The 20,196-nt window shown below is 35.8% G+C and overlaps 2 protein-coding genes and 1 long non-coding RNA gene across 9 annotated transcripts; 2 read left to right on the top strand and 1 right to left on the bottom strand.

The window, feature by feature from the left end:
• The first annotated feature begins 1,226 nt into the window (after window positions 1-1,226).
• On the top strand, window positions 1,227-4,032 carry LOC113306593 (NAC domain-containing protein 86-like). The gene is made up of 3 exons (XM_026555524.1): window positions 1,227-1,565; window positions 1,937-2,214; window positions 3,362-4,032. The coding sequence occupies exons 1-3, from the start codon at window positions 1,409-1,411 to the stop codon at window positions 3,656-3,658; spliced, it is 732 nt and encodes a 243-aa protein (XP_026411309.1). The 5' UTR covers window positions 1,227-1,408; the 3' UTR covers window positions 3,659-4,032.
• An 842-nt stretch (window positions 4,033-4,874) lies between these two features.
• On the bottom strand, window positions 4,875-9,664 carry LOC113303636 (NAC domain-containing protein 86-like). The gene is made up of 7 exons (XM_026552682.1): window positions 9,610-9,664; window positions 9,045-9,399; window positions 7,391-7,668; window positions 6,921-7,292; window positions 6,276-6,758; window positions 5,986-6,064; window positions 4,875-5,864 (listed from the first exon to the last, which is right to left on the bottom strand). Exons 2-7 carry the CDS (start codon window positions 9,199-9,201, stop codon window positions 5,092-5,094), a joined length of 2,142 nt encoding a protein of 713 aa, XP_026408467.1. The 5' UTR covers window positions 9,202-9,399; window positions 9,610-9,664; the 3' UTR covers window positions 4,875-5,091.
• A 6,534-nt stretch (window positions 9,665-16,198) lies between these two features.
• LOC113303184 lies at window positions 16,199-19,796 on the top strand. Of its 7 annotated transcripts, XR_003337337.1 has the most exons (9): window positions 16,199-16,741; window positions 16,821-17,355; window positions 17,438-17,509; window positions 17,600-17,671; window positions 18,035-18,060; window positions 18,202-18,254; window positions 18,348-18,418; window positions 19,161-19,232; window positions 19,406-19,796. It is a non-coding gene; the product is annotated as an uncharacterized LOC113303184 (long non-coding RNA). The 7 variants fall into 7 exon arrangements; XR_003337336.1 differs by having other exon boundaries at window positions 16,821-16,922; window positions 17,117-17,355; window positions 18,035-18,418; XR_003337333.1 differs by having other exon boundaries at window positions 16,821-16,993; window positions 17,117-17,355; window positions 18,035-18,418.
• Window positions 19,797-20,196: the final 400 nt, after the last annotated feature.

Genomic DNA, 20,196 nt, shown 5'->3' with positions numbered 1-20,196 from the left:
TCTGACTTACTTGTACATTTTTGATATGTATGTTATCTTGGGATTTCTACAGACATCGAGATGTACATGAGTTAGACTGGGAATGTTCATAAGCGTTGACATAGTAGGTGAACATGTACTAAACTCTAATATCTTATTATTCAAATATATTCCTTTGATATTCAAGGCAAGATCCTGGAACCGATTTTTCAATATCTGTTTTGGTATTGAATTATATGTTTACCAAATGCCAGAGTTATGCATATCTCTAGTTTCTAAATTAGTAAAGTATATATATGAAAGTTCTCTAGCAAATCTTAGTTGTCATTCTATGTGAGAAAATCGATTTATGAGTTAGAATATAAATGGTATTTGCTAATTTTGAGTACAAATATATATATTGCAAATCTTTAGTATTTTTGAAATTGATAGATCTTGTTTCTAAACAAACATTGGTCTTAACTCTATAAATAGGGATTCTTGTATCTTTATAAATTCATCCCTTGAACACACACCTCTATTGATTGTGTGGGAAGCAAACTTGTTAATTAGAGATAGAGATAATCAAACTAGCTAAAACATTTTGTTTTGCCTTCATTTAAAATCTTCTTTGGGATTAGTAAACTTTTAATAGTACCGTTGGTGGAAAATTAAATCGGATTATTATTTTAGTTTTCTTTGGTTAGTGTTTGATTAAGAATTAACAATATAGTTATGTGATATATTTATGACCCGTCTCTTCTGATATAATGCCACTCAAGTTTATTCAAAAATGTACTATCGCAACTCCAAATAATTCTAAATATATGGGATAGAAATGTTGATCAATCAATGTTACGGACCCGGCTCTGTGTATGTCGATCAATAACGTCATCAAGTTATTGCAGCCGTTACCGTGGTCCAGCGGTTACTTATCCCATGTGCTAGGAGGATTTATTTTCGAATGAAAAAAAAAGTTTGGCTGTAGAGGGCTGAATAAATGACGCAAGAAAATAAATATTGTAAATTAGTTAAGCAACCAGGTCGAGGCCTCTGAGAATGTGTGATATCCATGCATTAATTATCGATGGGCTTGCAGTTAACGATTGTCTGAGAATCAATAAAATCAAAAGCTAAAGTGAAAATTGACTATCAAAGACATCCTACTTTGAATCCTTTTTTTCCCCGTCCATATTTCCTCCCTGGCCTCTATGATCATCAGTAAATAGTCACTACTATCAGTATATATGTGTTCTTCTATATGGCTAATACCTCCCTCTCCCTCACACTCTCTCTCTCTCTCTCAATTACTATGAGCAAGATTGGTAAAACCAACCACTAGCTAACTAGATCATTCATCAGAATTATTGATCAAAATAAATTTCCCTGAGATAATCGACCCATATCTACCAAGGAATTAGTTTTACTAGCTTCTTGATTAATTAATACAATGGCGCCGGTTGGATTGCCACCAGGTTTTCGGTTCCATCCGACAGACGAAGAGCTTGTAAATTACTATCTGAAAAGAAAAATTCATGGGCTCAAGATTGAACTAGATATAATCCCTGAGGTTGATCTTTACAAATGCGAACCTTGGGAATTAGCAGGTCTTTTCATCATTATTGTTATGTTTTGTCTCAACTCTTTAGTCTTAACATTTATGCATGCACCAAAAAATAAACGATCCCCTCTCCTGATCAGTATCAACTGATGTTTCCGTTTCCTTTAAAAAAAATTGCCTTGTTTTTTCTTCTTCTCATTTTAGTTCAACAAGTGATATGCTTATAAGGTACTTAGTTAATTTTTCACTGTTATTCCTCGTAGTATGTATTAAAAAATCACCAGTGACGGATCTCTCATCAATGTCCCATATTCCATAAGTGTGTGCCTTCAATGATCTTGCGCTTTAGCCTAATTCTTAATTTTGTACTCTTTGTCTTTGACATGTCTTGGTTTTGTTTGATCATGAATATTGCAGAGAAGTCATTCTTGCCTAGTAGAGATCCAGAATGGTATTTTTTTGGACCTCGAGATCGTAAATATCCTAATGGGTTCAGGACAAACAGGGCAACTCGTGCGGGATACTGGAAATCAACAGGGAAAGATAGAAGAGTTAGTAGTCAAAATCGGGCCATTGGAATGAAGAAGACATTGGTGTACTACAGAGGAAGAGCTCCTCAAGGTATCAGGACAGATTGGGTCATGCATGAATATCGCCTGGACGACAAGGATTGCGAAGATACTCTAGGGATTCAGGTTCCTTCATTTCCATCTTATTATCTAGCAAATATATCTAATCAAAGCCATTCAATCCTCAAATTACATACCTAAAAATTATGATCATATTTTTAGTTAAAATTTGCCGTAATGTAGTCTATTTATAATGGTTTTTAAGGTAATCAATATCCTCACGTATAAAAAACCATGCAAAGATTGAATGGTATAAACTATAAACTTCTTCAACGACAAAGATCATCGGGTGATGAAACAATTAATTAATTAATTCTTTTGTTTCATGTCATCAATGAATCAAATCAAGTATGGTTCAAAAAGAAACAAAATTGACCTAGATTCAACATTCTTATAATTTGATGAACTAACTTTATTTTATTTTGATCATTTCTTCTTATCCTTTTTTATTTTCTACATGAAAAAAGGGTTTGGAAATTTCCCCTAGAAAGAACTTTGGGAGGTAAAATTTAAGGGGTGTGTAGTATACACAATCTGTAATATGGAAAGACCCCTTTAACAACATAAATAGTAAATCATCAATTTAAGGGGCAAGAAGAAGAATTAACGTGCATGGAAAGTTAGGGCTTTATTAGTTAATTAGTTAGATATATTCTTTGCTTGGACTGGCTTAGTTAGATCTCTACGTGAACCTTACTTTGTCTCTTCTGTTCCTATTAAATAATTGGGTTCTATTCATTCCACATGAGACAAAAGTACCGCTCTCTATCTGTAGATCTCTTTCTCTGTTGTTCATTCAATAACAGTGACCAACAGATAATTGTATGTTATCCATCAAACCATTACCTTTTACATGGTTTGATAGATGGTGTCGGTTTAATCTGCTTTTCACTTTATTCCTCCCATAATCCTCCAAGTCAATTATATTTTATGTCCATATGCACTTTATTCCCCAAAATTTCCTCTACACATCGAACACTACTTTTAGCACTTTAGTTCACTACCAATTTTTAATCTCATCACTCATGAAAACAATTCTGCATATCCTGTTGAGCTGTATATATGATATATCCTTTCTGTGAAGTTTCTAATTTGTAGATAGCTTGGTAGAGAAATACACTATGTAATAATCTGAGTCAGTTTTTCTTAATTTTTTTTTACTGTGTATATTTTTGACCTCTCGTATTACTAATTCTGCTTCCTTGATTTGTAGGATTCTTACGCGTTATGTCGTGTGTTCAAGAAAAACGGGGTATGCACTGAAGTAACAGAAGATCAAGTTGGCCAATGTAGTATACCATTTGTTGAAAGTTCTCAGATGCTAAGTAGCAATGACTATGAAACTATGTCACCGGACGTGCCAATTGGATCATCGCCATGCATGGATGAAGTCGAAAATGATAAAGATGATTCATGGATGCAATTCATAACAGCGGATGCGTGGGATGCCTCATCGAATCCTACTTTAAGTGGAGAAGATGCAACATCGTGTATCGGATTCACAAGCTAAATATGTGTACGTCTATCCATTGGCTAATTGATTCCGGCTCGCGGTACTGTGGCATTTCTAACAATAAGAGACATTAGTATTCTCGGGGGTTTATAACAAGATTTTTATATAATTCAGAAGAAAAAATACAAAAAAAAAAAGAACAATTTGTGTATGAAATTCTATGCAACTCCTTTAGAGAGCAGATTATGATGTTATCTCTGCTTGGGAGGTCGTTTTGTCAGGGTCAGGAGATTGGGGCCTCTGCAAAACGAGAGATCTTATATTAATTATGGGTGTAATTTGTGGAATAAGTACTAAGACAAGAAGTTTTTACTGCCGGTGCATTATATGACGCAGTATTGTAATTTCATATCTACCGATGCATGGTTCAACATGGGGATTTTTTCTGATATACCTGTTATTTTTGGAAATCACTTAGGTATCTCGATATATATAGGGTTTTCCATCCAATAGACGTTGTAACATCCACCAGTTCCACAGTAACCAAAAAGACCTATCTCAAGTTTTAAATTCAAAAATTTATTAACACACTGTGGATTGAACTCCCTATTTTATTTCAGGGGAGCGGCTATACCTCTTACCTCTTAATTTATTGATACTCACTATGTTCCACTTTAGATGATGTTTTTGGAGTTTTCATGCAGATTAAGAAATGGAGAGAGATACAAAAAAATTCTAAGTCTTCAAACATTAATTACTATTTGTGTGTTTAAAAATAAAATTATGGTTCCAAAACAAAATGTGAAGGTATTGATGGTATTTGTGGAAAAAATATGAAAACTATCAAGTAATGTGGAACAAAAAAATAATCCTAAACATTCATTTAAAATGGAAGGAAGGGATATAACAATTTGTTCAAAAAAAATCTCAGAATTACATGTATGTAAAAGAGATTGAACTCCCAAAGAACTCCCACTTATATTAATAGATGTTTTACAGGGTATCATGACGTTCACTGCAGGACCCATCATTTTTCACAAGGATTCGTCATTTTTTTTGGGGCATGTACCGATTTTAGAGAGTTTTTCTCACGACCAAGTAAAATGTGTAACCAACCAAAAACTAATGGCAAGTATCTAAAACAAAACACTCAACATACACACGTCTTGAAGGAAATTTGGAGGAACATATTTACCTACGACCTTCTAATTGACCCAACCATGAATTCATCGAGGGAAAATACACGATCAAATCAGTGCCATTGAGAGTGGAACCAAAACCATTACATGTACTATCTTGGTTACATTGTAGTTATGTCTCTGTTGATATATATATATATCAATGAAGCAATATTACAGTTAAGGGTTATACACTAAGATATATAACATCCTTCATCTTGATATGGATGGATACGAAGTGCCTTCTCCTATGTATGTGTATAGTACAATATGTAACAAAGAAGTGATGAAATCCTTGGTAGTAATATGCTGTCAAGGGAAACATGTCGTATGATGAAACCCTAATGCAATGATAGCTAAAGCAGTTGCAAAGAAGGACCATTTCTTGTTAAAAAGTACACTTGCATTGTATCCTTCCCCAACGTCAGTAACGCAAACACCACTCTTCTGATCATCAGTAGTGTTACATGAAATATAATGACTACTTCCAACCGTTAGTGTCATGACCTTCTCTCTCTGTCGAAGACTACTGCAGTATTCTTGCTCATCATCTCTATTTTGGATCACAAGTTTGCAACTGGTTGAAAACTCATCTCTCAGCATTGTTGCATCATTGGAATGATGTTCCTCATACATACAAGTTGTCAATAGAAGTGCAACTATATGGATGACAACTTTCATTGATATGGATAATAAGTCAGAAAACGTGCATGTCGGTTTATCTGAATCTTGGGTTAACCCCATGACCTTAGAATTCCCAAGATTAGATGATGAACTTCGATTTTTAACTCTTGTCGAGATGTTCGCTTTTGGTTTCATAATTGGGAAATCATGCGACGTTACCTGATTAAGATGAACCGTAACAGTCTTGGAGGGCTCCATCTGATGATAGAATGTATCAGCTACCTGATGACTTGAAACAAACATTCCATGCTTAAATTCAATTTTCTCGTAAACTTCAAAAGTTGGCATACTCAAAAAATCATCCGTTGTCCCCCTTTCCGAAGTGATTCCATTATTTTCAGGATTCGAGAAATCATTTGAGTTCTCTTCGTTACATTGGTCGAAGTTATTATTAGTATCTCCTGGAAAATAAAGCTAATAATTAATTTGTCAAAATCAAATTTTAAATAGAATTTGTTCAATAAACACAAAAATAATAATTAATTAAGAAGAAAGAAGAGACGTATAGTCATGAAAACTAACCTATCACGTCTTCTCCCTCTCTTCTTTGGAAACCGGAGACATTCTCAATTGGAACCATCTTGTGTTCTTCCAGCATTGTCTGATCAATCATCAAAATACTTATATATGAATAGACTTAGAAAACTTGTCTAAGAAACCAAAATATGAATATCGGATGAATTTTTTATTAAAGTCATGATGGCGCGGTAAAATCAGAGTTAATTTAATTTGCTTATATATTTTCAAAGATCACATACAAATAACAAAGGAAGGAAAATTTAAAGAGTTTTCAAGGCCTTAGTTAGTCATACCTTCTCGAGATCTTTGGGTGACATTCCAACCCCTCTCAGATTTTCTACCATCCTACTGTCAGTGAGACTGTCAGTCTTGAATTCTTCCTCTAAATCGTTGATATCAATAAACCTACCGCGTTCTACTCCCCAAGGATTATTTATGGCTATGGAGGAACTTATATCACCGACTAAGCAATGATCTTGATCTATTTGTCCTATTTCCGGTAAAGACATGACAAACTCATCCAAGTAACTAGAATAATTGCCAGCCCATGTTTCTTTGTAACTATTTGGTCCGTCTATCAATTCTTGAGATGCACTAGCAACTGAAAGTATCTCTTGTAAAATATCTGGTCCAGTGGTGTTTTGCCTATATGGTACCGCGCATTGTTGTTGCTGCGATTTTGAGTCTGTGAAGTCGAATTCGGGGAAGTCATCCACTTGCAATGGAGGCAATGATAGTCTATGCTGTAACCTTGCGCACTCTAACGCTATATCAACCTGCAATTTAAGCCCAAGCCGATATCCTATGGTTATAATTATATATTTCATGCATGTGGCTAACCAACTATCAAGCTGACGGGTTATGATACATATATAAACTAAAACCAAACTAGAATACAATAAATTTGATATATCTAGGATTATGCATGGAGCTTATACCTTTGATGGAAGATAGGGCATTTGCCCGTGGTTAGCAAATGCTGGGGTTGTGGCTCCAAATCCATCGTCTCCCAAATACTGCATCCATTTACCATCTCTAGACAAGCCATCAAAATCGAATGATGATGATGTTGACATTCCTCGAGCCACATTTTGTGAGCATGTTTCTGATGGAAAAGGATAACCAGAGCTCTCGAAATCTGAAGCCCTTCCTTCTGAGGACAATTCAATGGTAGATGAATGAGCATGCTGATGGTCAGATGTCCACTGTTGGTTACAATTAGGGTTAACACTTCGAGAAGTAGTGTATTGCTCCCCTGTTTTAGGTCCTACTGCACTCTTCTTAAATATACGACACAAAGCGTAGGCATCCTGATATTTACAGTGAAATATTTGTGTTGTCAGTGACGGTACGTAGTTGCTATTGAGAGTATTATATATACATATATATATAGAGAGAGAGAGAGAACCTGTAGCCCCGACGCAGTTTCACATTCTCTCTCATCGAGTCGATATTCATGCATAACCCAATCAGTCCTGGTACCATGAGGTGCCCTTCCTCTATAGTAGACTAAGGTTTTCTTCATCCCCACTGCACGCGTTTGGGAATTGACTTTTCGATCTTTACCAGTGGCTTTCCAATAACCAGCTTGAGTTGCTCTGTTAGTTCGAGACCCATTAGGGTACTTCCGATCTCGAGGGCTAAAAAAGAACAACTCAAGATCTTTGCTTGGCAAGAATGACTTCTCTGTAAAATCATCAAAATGTTAACTAATAATGACGAACAACTGAAATAACAGAATGCGGTTGAGTGTCAATGAACAAGCATTCCTTACAAACAATGTATAGGATGAGTCAATCAAGTCATTGGTAGAGCCTAAATTAATCAAATTACTTTTGATGTAATTTAATCAATTAATAACACTATAATGTGGGTTTTCTTTCCTAGCTAGGAAGTTTGTTACTGTTTAAATGAATCATATACATATACTTTACTGCAGACAAAATCTTCAAACCCTAGAAAAAAGCTGAAAAGCTAGTTTGTAAACACATAATTAAATAATGTAGAACAAATCTCTGGAACACTATTCAACCCCCCAGCTTTTGTTGCTTTCTTGACCTCTTTATATTTATATGTACCCTATCCTCTATCCCTATCACTCTAGAATCTCCGTCTTTAATTTATCTTTGAGCCACTAATTTTGACACACTTTTTCGTAAGCTAACAGATTTTGAGTTGAGGGCCCATATCAATGATCACATATCAATCCCAAGTGATTTGTGCTTTCTATATTCCTAGTAATGATGCATGTAACTACATATGTCTGGGTATCTTCTTAAATTTATTTTGAAGAGTAATGCGAACTCAGCTTTTTATTTGTACGTTTGTGATTTCTTTGTTGCATTAATGACATTCTAGAAGAAAAAAGAAAAGCTTCCAATCTCATACCCTGAAATTGATTTATATTAGAAAATTTGTTATAAGATTCTAGCCATTTAAAATTTAGATCATCGACTGCGTGAACTTTAGGGTTGATGAAATCCGCGTGTCGATGACACAGGATCTACCGTAAAATAAAATGCAAGCTAATCAAAACAGAATAACTAAAAGGAAACAAAGAAAGCAATGTAGTATGTAACACAAGGAGGAAAGAAATATTTAGAAATAGAAGGATCAAATGGCCCTTTAGTTAGGGAGGTCTATTTTAAGTTTTCTTCTCACATTATAAAGAACTTTCAATTAAGGAGTAGGGACTAGAACTAACTTTTAAGTCGAATATCAAAATTAATTTGCTTGCACTTAATTGCATTCAAACTTTCAAAGCAAGTGAAAGTACACCCATATATATAAGGTTTAAATTATTAATAATATAGATATAGATGCTAGTGTATAGCTTTATCTTTTTTGTTTTCTTCATACAGATCAAACATCTAATATAGACAAAGATAAATTTTCTCATAATTCTATTTGTTTCAGAGTTAAAACATAATTAAGTTTTATATGTGTACTAATGGTGTACACAGTGCCATTATCAGTTTGTGAAACCTGTTACATATACATGGAGCTAAAAAAAGAGGAGGGAGAATAAGCATGAAATATTAGTAAGAGAGCGAGTAAATTACCTGGTAACTCCCATGGCTCACATTTGTAGAGATCGACTTCGGGGATGATTTCTAATTCGATTTTCCGCCCATTAATCTTTCTTTTTAGATAATAAGCAACGAGTTCCTCGTCTGTTGGGTGAAATCGGAAACCAGGAGGCAATGATACAGGTGCCATTTAATTATTCGCGCGTGTATCTTGCTTGAACTCAGACCTTCTTCTCTATATGTATGACCTCTATGTATACTAAGAGAATGCTGTACTTGGAAACACGTATGTCTACGGGTGATTATCAAAAGATTCAACACCTTATCAATTAATAAGGATTACCAACAATACGGTACAGCACTCAACAAGTAATTAACGTACAAACACCTGCAGTTAACAGTTAACCCACGTACCAAGAGATGGATTAGTTCTGCAATCCAACTATATAAATAAGAAAGTGCTTCTTATATATAAGCTAGAGATAAAGAGGATTAATGGAACTGAAGATATATCTAGATAGTAACACAACGTAAATATATGATATAGTAACACAACGTAAGCTACTAGAACCGATGAGAGAGAGAGAGAGCTCTATACCTTTGGAGGGAGAAGAAGGTCGTCCAAAACTGAGAGAGGGAATGATCTGGAGAGAGAGGGGGATTGGATCAGAGGATGTGATAATTGAGGGCATATAAGAAGAGACAAAAAGAGAAGAAAGCAAAGCAAACGAGGGTGGCAGCCTAGCCTACCCAGATCCCTTTATCTTTTCTCTTGATCTTCTGATTCTTCTCTTTCCCTCCTGCGCCTGATATTCTCGCAATCTTCACCTTCAAATATCTCGCTCTAGCTGCTACTCTTCTTCCTGCGCGTTAGATGAAAGATCCCATGCTTAACTATTGCCCTTTCATGAACAAAACTGAGTATCTGGCAACAAATGATTGGTTATGATTGCCGTTTATTTTCATGAATTATAGTTATAAGACTGGTATAAACCGTTAAAAAGATGGGAACTCTGGCCTTAACAGAATTTCGGCGGCTTTTTTTTTTCCAACGCCGATTATCGTTGTGTTAACTACCGATTAGCTTAATTTATTTACTTTTCGCTTTTTTTTGCATGGACCAGATCCCAAAATACCGCCATAGGTACTCAAGATTTACCTACACCATTTTATGCCGACTTCTTGTACGTCGTACATTCTAGATACGCCGCTAGTATCAAAATCGTAGTTGGAACTAATTTTTAAGGTGTGTTAGTAATGTGGAACAAGGTAAAAGAAAGCAATATACTAGATTGCTATAAGCAAGAAGAGAAGAGAATTCAAGCAAGAAGAGAAAGATAAGTTTTGTATTTAATAATTTGATTGAGTAATAGATTGATCTTACAAGACTTAATCTAGCCTTTATATAGGCTTGAAGAATAACTAAACTAGGAAACAGAAAACTAAAAGGAAATCTAAAAGAATCCTAAAAATAAGAAAGACTGAAATTAGGAAACCATGGAAGCCAAACCTCTAAGCGGAATCTTCTGGAATTGTAGTATGCCCTGCATCAGTCCCCCTTCTAGAGTAAAACTCGTCCTCGAGTTGTCCAAACAAACCAGAAGTTCATTGTCACCATGAAACGTAAAAATCTCTTGAACATTAAATGTGTTGGAGATATTCCAATCATTTGGTAGATCAATAACATAAGCATTATCATTGATCTTCTTTAAAACCTTGAAAGGACCATATTTCTTCATCTTGGTTTTGTTATAAGTACCCACTGGAAATCTCTCTTTTCTCATATGTATCATCACGAGCTCCCCTTCCTTGAAGGTTTTAAACCTCTTGTGTTTATCAGCATCCTCTTTATATTTAGAATTGGACTTCTCCAGTTTAGATTTTATTTCATTATGTAATTCAGTTGCTTTGTCTACAAAAGAGTCGGCTGCAGTGTTTGTACTCTGTGTGGTGGGTAAGGCTACCAAATCAAGAGTATGATTAGGTACTTTAGGGTACACAATCTCAAATGGAGTTTTCCCAGTAGAACGATTCACAGAAGTGTTGAAAGCGAGTTCCATATGTGGAAATAACACATCCCACTGCTTACTATTATCCAGGCACTTAGCTCTAATCAAATTCCCAAGTGATCTATTAACAACCTCAGTCTGTCCATCAGTTTGCGGATGTGAAGTTGTGCTGAATTGTAAAACTGTGCCTAAGCGCATCAACTTTTCCAGAAATAACTCAAAAATTTTGTATCTCTGTCAGAAGTGATAGACTTTGGAACCCCATGCAATCTTACTACTTCTTTAAAGAACAAATAAGCAACATTAGAAGCGTCGGTTGATTTCTTACAAGCTACGAAGTGAGCCATTTTAGAGTAACGATCAACTACGACCATAACAGAATCATTACCTCTAGCAGTACGAGGTAAACCAAGTATAAAATCCATACTTATATCAACCCAAGGTGCATCAGGAACTGGTAAAGGAGTATACAACCCGGTATTTTGAATTGTACCCTTTGCTCTCTGACAGACCATGCATTTTTGTACGAACTTTTGTACATCACGTTTCAAAGATGGCCAGAAATATCTTCCTTCAATCAGGGCAATGGTTTTATCTCTCCCAAAATGACCACCAAGACCACTGCCATGTAATTCTCGCATAAGATGTAAACGTAAAGACCCTTGAGGAATACATAATCGATTCCCTTTAAAAAAGAAAACCTTCTTGTATAAGAAAATCATCAACCCCATGAGTTTGAGAACTGCATTGATCCCATAGTTTACCAAAATCTTCATCTTCTGGATAAATGTCTTTGATATAGTCAAATGCATAACTCTCATTACGAATTGTTGTTAATAGATGACTTCTTCTACTTAAGGCATCAACAACTTGATTCAATTTGCCACTTTTATGTCTCACGGAGAAAGTGTATTTGTTGAGTGTGGAAAGCCATCGATCATGCATTCTGTTAACTTTAGCAGAAGTATTCAAAAACTTCAAAGCATGGTTGTTAGTGTTGACAAAAAATTCCCTATGTATAAGATAAGTATGCCACTGCTTAAGAGATTGAACAAGAGCCAATAACTCTAATTCATATGTAGACCATTTCTTTTGTGCATCTGAATTCTTGTCACTGTAATATGCAATTGGATGACCCTCCTGTGATAATACTACACCAATACCAACAACAGATGCATCACAATCTATTTCAAAAGGATTGTCGAAATTCGGAAGTGCAAGAATTGGTGCCGTACAAAGCTTTTCTTTAAGAAGAATAAAGCTTTTATCCATTGCTTCCGTCCACTCAAACTTCTCCTTCTTGAGACAGTCAGTCAAAGGTGCAGAAATAGAGCTAAAGTTCTTCACAAATCTTCGATAGAAAGAAGCCAAACCATGAAAACTACGAACATCACGAATAGAAGTAGGAACTGGCCAATCTTCAATTGCTTGAACTTTAGAAGGATCGACATGAATACCATCAGTAGAAATCACATATCCCAAAAATGTTACTGAAGAAGCCATGAAGGTACACTTCTTCAAATTAACATATAAAGAGTTGTCAGCAAGAACTTGAAACACTTGTGAAAGATGTTGGAGGTGTTCTGGCTCACTGCGACTAAAAATTAGTATGTCATCAAAATAGACAATAACAAATTTACTGAGAAAGGGTTGGAGAACCTGATTCATAAGTCGCATAAAAGTACTAGGTGCATTAGATAACCCAAATGGCGTGACCAGCCATTCATATAAACCTACACGTGTCTTGAATGCTGTTTTCCACTCATCTCCACCTCGAATGCGTATTTGGTGGTAACCACTGCGTAAATCCAACTTAGTAAAAATAATAGAGCCCGACAGTAAATCAATCATATCATCAATACGCGGGATCGGAAATCTATAAGGAATGGTGATGCGATTTAATGCTCTGCAATCGATACACATCCTCCATCCATTGTCTTTTTTACTAACCAAGAAGGCAGGACTGGCACAAGGACTGTTGCTAGGTCGTATCAAACCCTTTGTAAGCAAATCATTTACATGTCCCTGTAATATCTCATGCTCAGCAGGACTCAAGCTATAGTGTGCTTGGTTTGGTAAAGAGGCTCCAGGAATAAAATCGATGCAGTGTTGAACATTCCGTAAAGGAGGTAATGCAGTTGGTAGTTCATCTGGAAATAAAACATTATATTGAAATAATAAGGGCTTCACCTTTGCAGGCAACTCAATCATAGGCTTAGAATCTTCATGGGAATGTAAAGAATGTTGTGGGTGCAAAGAACGAATAACAGTGGCTACGACAGCATCAGTCTGCGCACAAGAGTTTGAAGTGGAATTGGATGGACGAAGAACCTTGGTTTTCCCATTATGAACAAAAGTGTAAGTATTCTCGAATCCATTGTGAACCGCGTGAAGATCGTATTGCCAAGGTCTGCCAATAGTAGCATCCTTCCCACTAAAAGAAGTTTCTTCAGCAGCAAATTCCATGTCATTCAATTTCTCCGGGAAAAAACCAGTCCTAAAATGAACTTCAACATGAGAAGACACAGTTGGAGCTTTGGGTTCCGACTCCAAACCTCCCAAAATTTTGGTATTATTCCTTCCAGATTTTTCTGATTCTTGTTGAGATACCGCTACATCACTGATGCACATATCTATTTCTTCACTCCTTGCAAATTTGTTTGGTCTATTAGATTCATGACCCCCTCGGATTTGATCTAGGCTTCGACGGTTGTTTTCCGAAGAATCATCCATCCGACTATATTGCCCATTCACATCCGACCAAATTGTTTTAACCTGCTCCCCTGTCTTCGTTGTGTATCTATGCATGCGAGACTTTTTCCAGATACAGCTTTTCTCCCCTTCATAAGGTTTTGACTTAGAAAAAGATGGTTCAACTGAGGGGTATACAGCCTTCCTCTTGGGCAAACTGGCAGAAGTTTCAGCAATGGCTACACTTTGGACCTCTACTCTCTTGCTCCTTGGAGAAGTAACGAGATTTTTGGAAGTCCTTGACAATTTCAGAGTACATCCATGTGTAGAAGAAGTGATGGCCCTCATTCAAGCAGTTAAAACGATTTACAGTGGCTTTTGGAGACCCAGCCACCTCTTTGTCAAATTTTGGAGTAGGAGGATTTTGGAGTATCTCCTCAGGAGAATTGCTGACATTTGACTGAATATTCTCAACTAATGGGTTTCGTGTCAGTGATATATATCTTAATCCTCGACAAGCATCTTTTCCATCTAACTTCGTAGACAAACCAGTCCTTTTAGAGCATACCCATTGCTTTAACTCAACAACGGAACTGTCACGAGCCTTTGGAAGTTCTGGCATAGGGTCCTCCTCAAAATTAACGTTCATGCCATCTTTCTCATCCCCAGTGCCACGAATCGGCTTCAAAAGTTGATTCTGCATGGTTTCAAGCTTGGTATCTCTTAACCCTAATTTGTCCTCCATGGACTTCTCAAGAGCTTCAGTAATGTTTTTTGCCAAAATCTCGGTATGAGATTTGATGAGAGCTTCGATTGCTGCTAGAGTAACTGGTTGAGCAGTCATTTTTTTTTTTTTTGTGTGTACTTAAAAGGAATGAAAAGGTGTTGCGGAAGCGATGTAAAGGATCAAGTTATAGGATGAAAACCTAAAACTAAGCGGTTGATACCAACTAATGTGGAACAAGGTAAAAGAAAGCAATACTAGATTGCTATAAGCAAGAAGAGAAGAGAATTCAAGTAAGAAGAGAAAGATAAGTTTTGTGTTTAATAATTTGATTGAGTAATAGATGGATCTTACAAGACTTAATCTAGCCTTTATATAGGCTTGAAGAATAACTAAACTAGGAAACAGAAAACTAAAAGGAAATCTAAAAAAATCCTAAAAATAAGAAAGACTGAAACTAAGAAACCATGGAAGCCAAACCTCTAAGCGGAATCTTCTGGAATTGTAATATGCCCTGCATCAGTTAGTGATATATGAAGTTTCAAATTCATGAAAAAATAAAAAAGTGAACAGTCCGAAATTTATGACATTTTAATAGCCGTTACCATAAATGTATAACCTGTCTCAGGATACTCAGGTAGGACCTCCTTCACAAAATAACAAGACATTTTGGAGGACTGATTATCCAAAAAAATTGTCATTTTTTGATCAGGTTTTAATAACTGAAATCAATTTTTGGGGAATCTTTATTTGTTTGAATCCATTCAGAAATATATACATCCATCTATCTTCTCTATATTAGAGCAACTGCAATGGTGCGATCAAAACCATAGATCAAAGACCAAAAAAAAACGATCAAATTTAAGTTTAGTCTGTAATGTTACATTAGGGTGGAAGAGTAAATTTGGTCGTTTGGAAAAAAGTATACACCAGGATCACATTATACGCCCGTCCCATCACCAGGATCACATTATATGCCCGCCCCATCACAGGATCACATTATATGCACGCCCCATCAGCCATCGGGCGAACTTTATATGTACGCCTCATTCCAGATCACGTTATATGCCCGCCCCATCACCAGGATCACATTATATGCCCACCCCATCAATAGGATCATACTATATACACGCCCGGTGACAAACGAACGTTATACGTCCGCTTGACTATATATAGTTTTGGTCTTGGTCCCCGACCAAGTATAGTATGGAATTTGGTATTGGTCCGGATTTTATTCTTTACTCTGTCCCGTTGTGTCTCGTCTCTGGACCATAATTATAGGTTTGATCGTCCACTGTGGTTGCTCTTAGGAAGACTATTATTCGGCACTGATTTTGACGATCTAAACAAAACTTTTATTTAATCTAATAACCTTCATTTCTCAAAAAAGAATTTTTTTTTATTCCATCTAATAACCTTCATTTCTCAAAAAAGGAAAATAAAAATAAATATGTAGGCTCCCTGTCTACAATAAGTGAAAACTGCCAATAGCAAATATTTTTCGTTCGCAAGGTGTGAACAAAGTTATTCCAATAATACGATCAAACACTAGCTTTTCCTTTTTCTTTTTCTTTTCTTTTTAATTTAACTAATCGCCGTGGAATTGATAAGTGACGGTCCTATGGGACCAGCTTTTAACACATGACAAAAAAGCTGCCATGTGGAGACAGGATCACTTGTATCGGTCCCTCATATGCCCCTCCTCCTTTTTGGCTTAACTGAGATGGTGATGTAATTGTTCTTCTCCCCGAACCTCATGAATATTCACTGTTCTGGAGAAAGGTGCAGGGACAATTGAACTCTTTAAAAAGCTAACAACCATGTGCGAGTCAAGACTCAGTTGATTCGCTGAGTTAACAGTTCCCGTTCTTACCAAATATACCTTCTGGTCGGTCAAGTATAGTACTCTGGTTAGGTCATATAGGTTTCACAGTATCGGAAATAAAAGAACATCGATTTCTCCCTTTCTTCATCATATATCTCTTTCAGTTTCTCATGAGTCTGTCCGTCACGTTTTGATGTTGGTTGATTAAGGAGTGTCTAAAGGTTGTGAGTAATTAGGATTATTGGGTTTGTTTACACGTCGAATTTGCAGGAGAAAAGATTACAGGGAGAGCTATATATGAATCAAACAAAAAAAAAAACGGATTGTTCCATCACCAGTTTCACGTCTGCTAGGTGTTCGGAAAAAAGTCACAAAAAGAAACAGCAGTTACCGACTCATGAATTACCCCAAAATGAGCTTTAACAAATGTTTTACATTCATGGATTAGTGTATATAATGCTCATCGATCAATGAAATAAAGGTATGTCTCATATGCTTCTTTGGATTAAGTTCAATTCAAAAAGGAATAGAAATAATTAGTAGCTTTGTTCTTTTCTTAGCTATCACTACAATGTGAGAGATGAAGGCTCTCCCAGCATATTGACAAGAGAAATTAAGATAGTCTATCTATAAGTAGCATGGCGTCTTGTTCGAATCTTCAGGTGCTGATTATGGATGCATGAACTTCTCAAGTTTATGAATTTTATGGATGCTTGTCTTTGGATTTCATTTGGTAAAGCATGTACTCACCAGTCCAAAACTGTTATGTTTACATATACTTTGTCTTCCATAATAGGAGTAACTTTGTTCATCAGTGATCAGACTATAAGTGACTTAGTATGTTTTTTTCTTTCAGGAATTCTTAAATATGTTTGTTAATTTAGAGTGTCAGGAAACTCATTTGCTTTTCGTACTTCTCGTTTGGTGTACTTAGCAATTTACTTGTGCTACCTGGTAAAAATGCAAATGACTTAAGAGCTGGTGGTCTATAAATTATTTTGTATAATCTATTCGTCATGCCAAGGATTTGTCTTTCAATGAGATTTATGGGGAAATACCATATGTTGTATCAAAGTTGAAAGAATTTGAAACATTGTAAGTTTCTATTGCCATTGGGTGGTTCAAATTTATAGTCTATTCTTCTGCGATTCTATTGAACGGTGAAATTCTTTAGCAGGATTTCGAAAAATAATCAGCTCATTGGATCGATCCCTTCGATTTCCTCACAGATTCCAAAGTTGAAAATCTTGTAAGTTTCATTAAGTAACTATTTCATCTATCTTGATTTAAGTATATCTTCTTCTGTTTTGGACAATTAATAATGTGAACGATTTTGTAGGAATAATGCTAACAACAATCTCGAAAGTCCACTCCTAGCAAATCATATCTCTTGTACCACTCTCAACAGCCTGTAAGCATAAACCTCATCCTGGTTGCTTAGCTTTTATATTTTGGTCAAGTGGATGTTATTGACTCATTGAGTTTTTTTCTTAACATCAATTAATGTTTTACAATAATAAACTGAATGGAACTATTTCTCCTTCCTTCAAAAGGCTCGAGAGTATGACATACTTGTATCATCTTCTTTCATTAGTCATTATGTGGAACTGTTTCTATTTTAAAAAGTTAGCCAGATAGATAAAACTGTATTGGCTGAGTATTTCTAGAACATTCTCCGAAAACATGTATGAGAATTGTTGCGAATTTGGTAAGTACACTCTTTAGAAAGCCTTATTAACCTTGAACTGATTTTAGTGTTTATTGACCTGTGCAGGAATCTTTCATCAAACAGTTATAAAGGTCTGATACTTACTGAGCTATCTTGAATCTGTAATTTGGATACCCTATAAGTGCAAACCTTTTTTAAAATTGCCATAGTGCTACTTTTGATCTTCGGGTTTATAACATGTGTGTTTCTCCGGGTACCTTTCGAACAAAAAGATATCTGGTCCTATACCTTCTTCGATTGGTGACTTGGAACATCTCCTTACACTGTTAGTTTTCATGCTCAGAGCTTAAGTTTCTTCAAGTTACATTTGTATTGCTCCATTTATCTTTCCTCTTTACACTTCGGTTTTTCATGATAGAAATTTAAGCAAGAACCGTTTAGCTGAAGGGATTCCGTCAGAGTTTGGAAATATAGGAGTGTGCTGGACATGTAAGAAAGCTTTCCACTTTTATATTTTGATATTATTATCCTTGTTATTTCCTATATTGTAAACTTACAATTCTACTCCTTTTATTCTACTCCCTCCGTTACTTTTTAATAGGCTGATTTGGTTTTTAGAGAAAATTAAGGAAATTAAGTGAAGTAATCATTGAAAGTGGTCCTCACGACACTTGTCAATAAAAGAAGTGAAGTGAAGTGGTCCTCATGACACTTGTCAATAAAAGAAGTGAAGTGGAATGGTCCCCCATGACACTTGTCATCAAAAGAAGTGAACTGCAAGTGGTCCCAAAAAATTAAAGTAACATTTGACTTTCCCAATTTAGAAACTGGCCTATTTTTTTGAAATTTTTATTTATAGAAACTGGCCTATTAAAAAGTAACGGAGGGAGTATAAAACTACATAATTGTCTCACTGGGATAATCCATCAAGATCGAGCTTGGTCAGCTTCAAAATTTGTATTCTCTGTGAGTTCTCTCTCTCTCTTTCCCAAAAATTATGCAGAATTATTAATTGGTAAGAAGTTCATTGTGCGGCGCAAACTTTTTGGGTATAACAAATTTCAGGAAAGTAAAATACAACAATTTAACAAGGGATGTTATGTTGTTAATATCTTGTCTGATTCTTAGTTTTGTAAGCCTACCTACAGATTCAATGCTGTTTACACAATATATGACGACCAAGCACTTTGGAGATACTAATGAAAACCTCAATCTTTTCTCTGTAATGCAGAAATGTATCTTACAATAATATCTTTGGAGATATCCCCACAGGTGACAACCTCTAAAAGTTTCATGTTTATGGGTATGGGAAAATTCATTTGTTGTAGTTGTGACAAGAAAACATGTAATCTTACAATAATTCAATAGTCAGAAGTTCATGTCATTTGCATATGTTTCACTTTGTGCATGAATTATTATATTTGTCAAGGGTCATCCACTCCTCTGTTGACGGTAATTAACTTTTGTTGATGACAGGGAGGTTGTGCTTGCCGCTTAAAAAATAACAAAGATCAACACATTATTTTACTTGGATGGTCTGCAGATTAGGAGCAAAAGGATGCTATTGTCGTTGAGGTCATCCGCGGGTTCAAGGGATTATAGCTAGGGCTTGTTGCAGCAACAAGTCTCATGCTTGTGTATAATGGTGTTCACATTGGTTTGCATCGACTGGAAGTACGGAAGATTCAAGTGAAGAGAACCTGGATTTGGCTCAAGAAGATGACAATGAAACTAATATCCATTTGAATAGCATTTAAACTCTTGAACTGTCCCTGGTACTCTCTTATTCTTTTGAATAACATTGTAAAAGGATTCGACAATGTTGGTATTACTTACGTGGTCTATCAAACAAATTTTAGATACTCGATTTATTTATGCGATCCAGCAGTCAAGATATCTGACTTATTTAGTTAGTCTACCAGCAAAGGTACCCTAGTTACTTATGTAGTCCATCAGCAAGGCTACCTCAGTTATTTCTGCGGTCCATCAGTGAAGGTACCCGAGTTATTTATGCAGTCTATAAGGGAAGGTGCCCGAGTTATTTATGTGATATCAGTCGAATACCATTATAATCCACTCGATATCCCTGAGAAATTAGACCTGCAAATTTCAAACACAACGCAGTAGCAAAATAAGTTTATATATATTACATGTAAACGGTTACATCGACCACTATGTTTCTTTTACAAAAGTGTGATTCTATGTCACTACACCTAGGCCTGTCAATGGTAGAATATCCGTCGGATATTTAGAAATCCGATATCCGA

The sequence above is a fragment of the Papaver somniferum genome, chromosome 8 (assembly GCF_003573695.1).
Source record: "Papaver somniferum cultivar HN1 chromosome 8, ASM357369v1, whole genome shotgun sequence".
Lineage (NCBI taxonomy): Eukaryota > Viridiplantae > Streptophyta > Magnoliopsida > Ranunculales > Papaveraceae > Papaver > Papaver somniferum.
The sequence above is the reverse complement of the archived record's forward strand: the minus strand, read 5'-3'. Positions and strand labels throughout refer to the sequence as shown.